This window comes from Thermobia domestica, chromosome 7 (genome assembly GCF_964235325.1).
Source record: "Thermobia domestica chromosome 7, izTheDome1.hap1.1, whole genome shotgun sequence".
NCBI lineage: Eukaryota > Metazoa > Arthropoda > Insecta > Zygentoma > Lepismatidae > Thermobia > Thermobia domestica.
In genome coordinates this window covers 187631640-187639796 of record NC_137460.1, presented here as the reverse complement: position 1 = coordinate 187639796, position 8157 = coordinate 187631640, and the positions used below count along the sequence as shown (strand labels likewise).

Here is an 8157-nt window from a genome sequence, read left to right as displayed (position 1 = left end):
ACAGCAGTCAGTCTCGCCTTCCGCTTCTCTTTCTTCGTCCGAAGCGTATGATCAGTTTGTCAACTAACATAGCTTCGAAGATATGCATTCTCCACATTATTAGATGAACGATCTTCTCTCATTTCGTAACTTGTTTCCTTCTCTACCAACTTTTAGAAGATCAGTGAGGAACTTTGGTGTGAATGAATCAGGAGAGATTGTATCTGCACCTCCACGAGTAGGAAAAGAAACAATGCTGATTCTCCAATACCTGAATTTGTGTATATATTTACAGCGCTGTCACATTTCTTTGTAAAAAGTAGTATTAATGAACTATAAGAGCTAGTTTAAAAATAAAAAAAAATGAACATGTAGTATTGGGATAGGTTAACATCTGGAGGAATTTTGAACTGTATAAGACAAACAGTTTTTATAATACTTTGCAAAGGAGTTTACCATGTTATTAAATAGGGATTGATGATTGCAGCTGAAAACGTTAGACACAGCCTTATGTGAATCTTTACTCTGGTCATTTTCTGAATAAATAATGGACCTCTTTAACAATTTAGATACTGTCTCTTCCCCCCTCCAAACCCTTACGAATGGAAATGTTGAAAGTATCGAAATTCGTATTCTATTATTTTTAGCTACTAGTTGAAATACTAAATGTCACACATCGAACTTAATCAAATTCTATTATATATTTTCTGAATAAAAAAAGGAAAATTAATATTTAAAAAACACTTCCTTCTCCCGTCCTAGAAGCTGAACAGAATTTTTGAAAACGCTAAAACAGTTATTTCCTTGTTTTTAATTATTAGTTTATATCCCATATTTCGAAATTCCTACGTAAGTATTCTTCTCATTTCGCACTTTATGAATAAGGAGAAACTTGAGCATTACAGAAATGTGCCCTCTTTTCCCTCGTAGAAGAGGATCTTCAATAAAACACTGTAATGCATTATTCCTTATTTTTAATGAATGGTTTATATACCGAGTTCCATCTGTCTAACTTAAGGGATTCCTGAGATGCTAAATTCCTAAACCCTCTCCTTTAACACCCTTGTTTCAAATAATCTGTTCTTATCCTTTGTTTCTATGACGAAAGGAGTAGTCTGTGCAATGAAGTAGAGTTCATGTATATACTGTAGTACTCAATTCTATTTTTTTTTTAAATTAAATTATTAAAATGACGATTGTAAAATGCACTGCAAACACTTTATTTAAAATAAGTATCTATTACAAATACGTTCCTGTTTAGAACAGACGGAATTAATACAGAAGTTTATGTAGTGTGCGTGAGTATCCACAATAAACTTTTAATAAACAAATTAAAAAATATATTTTCTTTAGTAATTGATTATATATAATTTTAATATAGATATGTCTGTATCTGTTGAAATGTAGAATGTAATTTTTTAAACATCTCAAAGATTATTATCATAAACCTTGAATATCACTCTACTGAGTTTGGAATATGGATGACTGGGAATTTCTCTCTCTTCTATAACTGTCTTGATGAGGTTACAACCAATTCTTTTGTCCTCTTCCTTCTTGTTTCTGTGGTTTTACTCGCTATTTTCCCGCAAGTCTTGCGCCTGAAATAGATAGAGAAAAGATATGAACTAATATTTTCAAACATGTTAGATTTATTTTATATTACTACTAGATAAACTCCACGTTTCTGGCACGAGGAAATTAGGATTACGGAAAATATCTTAACTCCTTCTCCTTTTACGATACGTATTTCAATGAAAGTTTAATGATAAAAACCCATTAGATACGCTTCTTGCTTCTGGTATAAAGTAACTTTGGTAAATAACTCCAGTCAGGTGTTAATATCATTTGAAACTTTGCACACTTCTAATATGAACACATGTTTCTTAAGTCGATCATCCATTGTAGTGTGGTATGCAATAGCACATGCATTTGTGTATACAAGAAACAATGAACAGTTAAAAAATGTAGACGTGGTTCTCGAATATCAATTGGAAAGACGTTCAATTTTCATCACTTTAAAAATGCAGGCGTACTGTTCATGTAACATTAAGTATTGAATGATGTTAACAATATACGTGAATTGATTTTATTTTCAGTTCAGTGTTCCTTTCAGCAGCAAGGCTGTATGAAATATGGATTTACAGCTTAATGGGTTCTGAACTACATGAACTACTGCCGAAAATTGAATCTGGGTCTTCCACACCAAAGGTGTGTAGGCTAAATGCTTAGCTACGAGGGAGCTCTATACGTAAATAGAATGATCATTATAAGAGTAGGGCATAAATAATATTGCTTCACCGTTGTTTCAGGTTTAGAAATGATACTCGAAACACAAGAATGATCTTCCTCCAAGTTGAACCTGCGGTATGTCATGTTAAGTCTACATCACAAAACAGGAATTTCGCACATTTCTGGAACACTTCAACGAACACTGAATTCCTCGCAGGACACTACTAATAGTAGATAATCATCGGAGCCATCTTAATATTACCATTCTGAACGCAGTTTAGAGTACGGCTATTCACCTATTATGTTTGCCTGCACATTTCACCAAAGAGATTCAACCACTTGACCGGGTTTCTTCAAAAATTTAAAAATCTACTGAAATGAAGCGGATGATAGCTATCGAGAAACATAACCCGTAAGAAAACTTTAGAAGCTGTATTTTGCGAAACTGTTCTCACCGGTTTAATTCATTTCAGCAACACTTCAAAACGTGAGTTCAGGCTCCAACGCTTCCTTCAAACGAAATATAATTGTTGATATTGCTTGGGTCCCAAATGATGTGTCAAATCAAGATCAATCCGCAGAAATACTATCTGACACACGATTTATGTCCGCATCTTCTAAAAGAATTAGGAACAGATTTTTCGGTGGACGTTTACTAACTGCCAGTGAGTATTGGTAACACATACCATGATTACAACAAACTACCCCTTTTATATTTTCCGGCAGTAGAAGCACAAATCATCAACAAAGAAGAAAGATAGAAACTTGTTTATTTCATACTTTGTGGGATAGTACTGCTATCTCAGCAGTCGTAAAAATTAGATTCACTGCATTTAATACAAGCTTTGGCTTTAGAAAGGGTGTGTCTCGGGCAACAATCATAAACGGTTGGTGTGGATTATGTAATAGACTATTAGTAGTGCATTGTTGCCTTCCTCTAACGAGTAGTGTTGCATATGGCTCAAACAGTTATACTCAAATGTTTACAATTCTGATACGAGTTACAATCTAAGTCATGTGTATTCAATTTGTATAATATTGAGCCAGATGAACTATTGTGAAGAATACTGTTTGTTTGAATTATAAAATGTATTTGCAGAAACAATAATACGTAGTGACATTATTTCTGGGAATGTCTGATAAAAACGCCTTTCCGTATTCACTAAATTTTTTTTGGTGAATTGACATGATCCTTGTGTACGCAATAAGTACTTCTGTTTCCTCATTGCATTATAGCAAAGAGTCCACTCTCTTGCCATTACAAGTTTCAAGGTTCTAGAAATAAGACCACCTGGTTACCAAACTGGTGGCACTATTTCTCGAAGTTACCTTATATTTTAACTCCCATACTGCATTAGGATATGTCCTTCAGTTAAAGCGATATGTTAAACACCTAGCTTCATAGAGTTTCTACTTTGTATTCATATCTCATTGTTCTTTGAGATTCATGCTAATATGATCATTCCATGTGCGTAGTCTTTCTAATGGTCTCCAATTAAAAGTTTGAAAGTGTGTCTATTATCTTTCGTATCTGACCTGCCCACCTGAGCCTCCTAGACTATCTACCTGAGTCCTGCCCACATGACCCTAACAATGCTAAGGTAAACGGAACTGCTACTAATAGTGACTATAGCACATGTAAACAGAACCAAGTAGTAATGCAGCTCCTGATGCAGTTATTGCTTCAGCTACAGTTGCTTTATACCTCTTTATTAAAGGAATTGATTCTCCTGGCAGTGACCGTGACTCCATGAATCTTGATTTACGGTTCCTGCATAGAACTAATGAAATACCATATTCATCATGCAAAGTTCTTAATTATGAGTGTGTATAGTGTGTCGACCGAAAATCTAATATTACAATAACATTGAAAGATTTAAAACCACAAACTATCACAATTCCTCCAGAGCAAGCAGCAGTAGTTCTAACAAGTCAATTTTAAGCAATAGTGGCCGATATATCTATGCAAATAATATGAATTTCTTTAAAAGAAAATTTCCTTAAGAGTCTATAATTCATCATATTGGCGAAAATACTAGGAAGTATTACTGCATTCATGACCCATTTATTCTATTCTTAATATATCCGATAATTTTAGAATTAAATAGGGCATGACTGCTTCTTGGTCAATACACTAAAAAGTCTTACAGATGAACAACAACAAATAAACACGAAAGAAATTTAACCAGTTGACTGATTTGAGACTTAGTTAATTTCACTAATCATAAAATAATTGCAATGCTACACCTATTTCAGATACACGAGACATTGACAAAGATAAGATGTCGACGCACCATATTGAAGTCTACCATATCGAAGAACCATACTGTAGTACACCAAACGTCATATTTCCAATTTACAAGTAACTACTGATTAGCTACAGGTTGCTCGAAAGATGTTCGAAAATAATTTTCAAATCTTTCAGTTGTTTTTCCGTAATGCAATCACAAATAATAGACAAATCCCATTGTACGTAGTGACAGAAATATAGAAATATCCTCCTCACTTAAAATATCCTACCTACAACCTACAACTTCAATATCAGAGAGCGGGGCCGCGGTGGCTCAGTGGTATGCGTTCACCTCTGGTGCTTGGGGTCCCGGGTTCTATCCCAGCCCCCGCCAAGTGAACTTTGGCGTCGACAAACACTGTGTGCGTGGGTTTCCTCGGGGTTCTCCCGTTTCCTCCCACTTTCTTCATTCCACCATTTCATTCATTACTCATCATCATGGTCTCCTTTAGCCTCACCGGCATAACTGTGGGACGAAAAACTCAAAAATTTCATTTCATTTTTTCAATATCAAAGAAAAAATCAAGCGGAAGACAAATCTCTCTGAAGCGATTAACTGGAACTATTTAAGAATTAGAGGCCAATATTTCATTAAATCATGTAAAGTTTCTTTGTCCATTAATCGTATTCTGTAACACTTGTATATGTTAGATACTTTGGCATGAGATAGCGTTTATTCCAATATTGCACTCCATAGAACGCTCCAAATGTTTAAATGCTAAGCCCTGACTCACACACTAAGCTAAACTACTTAACATTATATTATATTATAGAGTATTAACATCAATTGTAACGAACATCTATTATAACCTACACGCGCTATGTTAGCCAAATATTATCAATTACACATCTTGTTGTTATCAACAATTGTATTTATACTCTAACTCGCTCCAATTCTAAGGATCATAAAAGCACCTCATTACAATAATTAATCTCATAGATAGATCGAGGTTCTTATTGAATGCATAAACTACGTTTTCAATTTATCCATCATTTGCCATAAGTTGAATTCAGCATATTTTTGAATTTGCACCATACTGTTTATCCGCCCTTATGTTTTCCTCTTTTGTACAACTGTTCACTTAGTTATATTGATCTATTCGACTTTAATGATTTCTGCAATACAGTTAATAATTTCAACAATAGTATACCCTATACAATTTTAACACATTCCGATGTATCTTTAGCTTGGTGTTAGAATTTCTAGTTTTTCTATAATTTTACGAGTCTTCTGTAATGTTATTTGTTTCCATGTTGCACTACAAATCATCATTTTTGTTTGATTCATGAAATTATTTCTGAGTAAAATTTAAAATATAAAAGAATAAATGCCTATTACCTGCCTTTGATCTCTGCTGACATTGAACCCATTTTGCACATAAAATGACCTGTAGAGCCTGATAATTAAAATTGTTGGCTAAAGATAAGATTAACTGTAGTTCTAAACACTCAAATTATTAGTTTCTTCAGAAGGATTCATGATGTAAGTAATTCTAAAGCCTACGCACAAGCATATTACTTCATTCCAAATCAGTATAACTAAAATTTGCTGAAATATGATTATAGGTATGATGACTGCATATACGTTAAACGAACTATGTTCATACCAAGAATTTCAATAATCTCGTCAAATCGGCAAAGTGCTTAGAAATACAAGATGATTTTCCCAACACTGTTTCTTGTAATGACGTTAGTGAGTTCGTGAAACAAAGTATAAATATTGGAGTTGGAAAATGCGTAAAATTAAAGACCAAACAACAGTTACTCGTCATTTTATGTAAGTGTACAAGAAAATGAGTTGGAAATGTGTGGCCAGATAGTGTATTGTTTACTACGTTTATGGGTTGTCTAAAAACTGCAATAGTTGTTGAAGAATCTAAAAATGAATTGAACGAAAAGGAAGAAAAATCAAGTAAATAAATTTGTCTCTTTTAGTAGCTTAAAGCAAAATATGACTAACTTGCACTTATTCTATCAAAATGTGAATAGTATGAATACAAAGGAACAGTCTTTCATGAATGAAATAAACTGTGAAGATTACGATACATATTGTATCACATAAATATGGTTAAAGGAAACAAATGTACGTATCGTACAATTATCTAGTAAGTACAATATCATTAGGAAAGATAGGAACCTGGCGCTAGAAACCAAATCTATGGGAGGTGGATGTATGATTTTAATAAACAATAAATACTCGCACACATTGATACAAGTTCCTGACGATAGGCTAGGTGTAATATTGTTAAAAATGTTCATCCCTGACAATAAACCATTTTTACACTGCATTATTTTCCACCTACACTGAAGAACCATTAAAGAACTTTGCAGACTACTGTAATTGATTGTGTTGTTACTTGTTTAAAATAAACGGTAATTTTATAATAATAGGTGATTTTAATGCTGGAGGAATCGACTGGGAAACAGAGACTGTAACCGCTTGCAATTGTTACAATTGTAAGCTAAGGGAAAAGCAGAAAAGGTAATAGAAGTAAGCAACCTTCTCCAATTGAATCAGCTAAGTAAGTCATACGATGCCATGGATAAGGACAGAGTAGTAGACATGTTGCTGACGAATATAGAAAATAGTACAATAAACTTTAATGTTGAACCATTAGCAAAAATCGATGGTTTTCACCCACCATTTTGTAGATTTATTGAATATTATAAGAAACATTAAAGTACGATGTTTCTTATAATATTTCATGAATAAACAAATTACGGAAACTACAAATTATGAACGAACTTTAAGAAACATTAAAGTACAATAGTTCCAAAAAGAATACTAAACAGACCAGTAATTATGAGTATAAGAAAGACGATTCCTTACAGGTTTATGATCGAATAAAGAAAATAAATGAAATTAATGATCCTACCAACAATGTTGATAAAATATCTGAAAACTTTAATGAGAAAATATATGAAGTTTTCGATTCTCATGTACCAAAGAAACTGTATAATAATAATAATAATAATTCGACATATAAGGACCCGTGGAAGAATAGTGACTTTAAATTATTAATAAATAAGAAAACAAAATATTTGGTAAAGGCCAAACAACCAAATAATAAATTTGCTATCAAAGGTGCTCCATTAAAAATATCCAAGTAAAAAAAATTGTCAAAAAATATCTAGAGGCTAAAAAGATTTACTTTTAAACGTTGGAAAACAGTAATTGTAAAGACAATTTGTACCTCTAAAGAACATTGAAAACATCACATAACAAGTAAATACCAAAACAGATAAAATATAATAATACCAGAATGCTTTAAAGTTGTATTTCATGTTTTAATTCTGACTCTACTCAAAATTAAAAATGTAAGGTTATGAAACTGACAGAATATAATGATAATTACATGTCGATTTGTATTCCATCTATCACTCAAAAAGAAGTAATCGAAACAATCAGTAAAATTAAGGGAGTACTACATCTGGACCTGATAACATTCCATATTATGTTATTGAAGAATGTAGTAATGAAGCTGCGGCAAATTTAGCAATTATATGTAACGGATCGTTAAAAAATGGAGTACTTCCTTCAAAATGGAAGCAAATATATGTTGTGTCAATATATAAATCTGGCGATAAATATAGTGTTAAAAATTATAGACCTATTAGTTTAAGATTTTGGAATTAATTGTACACTAACATTTATATTT

General features: G+C 32.7%; 1 protein-coding gene across 3 annotated transcripts in view; it reads right to left on the bottom strand.

Annotated features, from left to right (window-relative positions):
• Positions 1-1178: 1178 nt before the first annotated feature.
• The window catches only part of LOC145688985 (uncharacterized), a 56463-nt gene continuing 49484 nt past the window's right edge, over positions 1179-8157 (bottom strand). For all 3 annotated transcript variants that reach the window (XR_014132048.1, XR_014132047.1, XM_081763137.1), the window contains one exon: positions 1179-1577. Coding sequence is in view for 1 of the 3 variants with exons in the window: in XM_081763137.1 (XP_081619263.1) it covers positions 1484-1577 (94 nt within the window). In the remaining 2 variants the exon portion in view is untranslated. The remainder of the gene's footprint in view (positions 1578-8157) is intronic.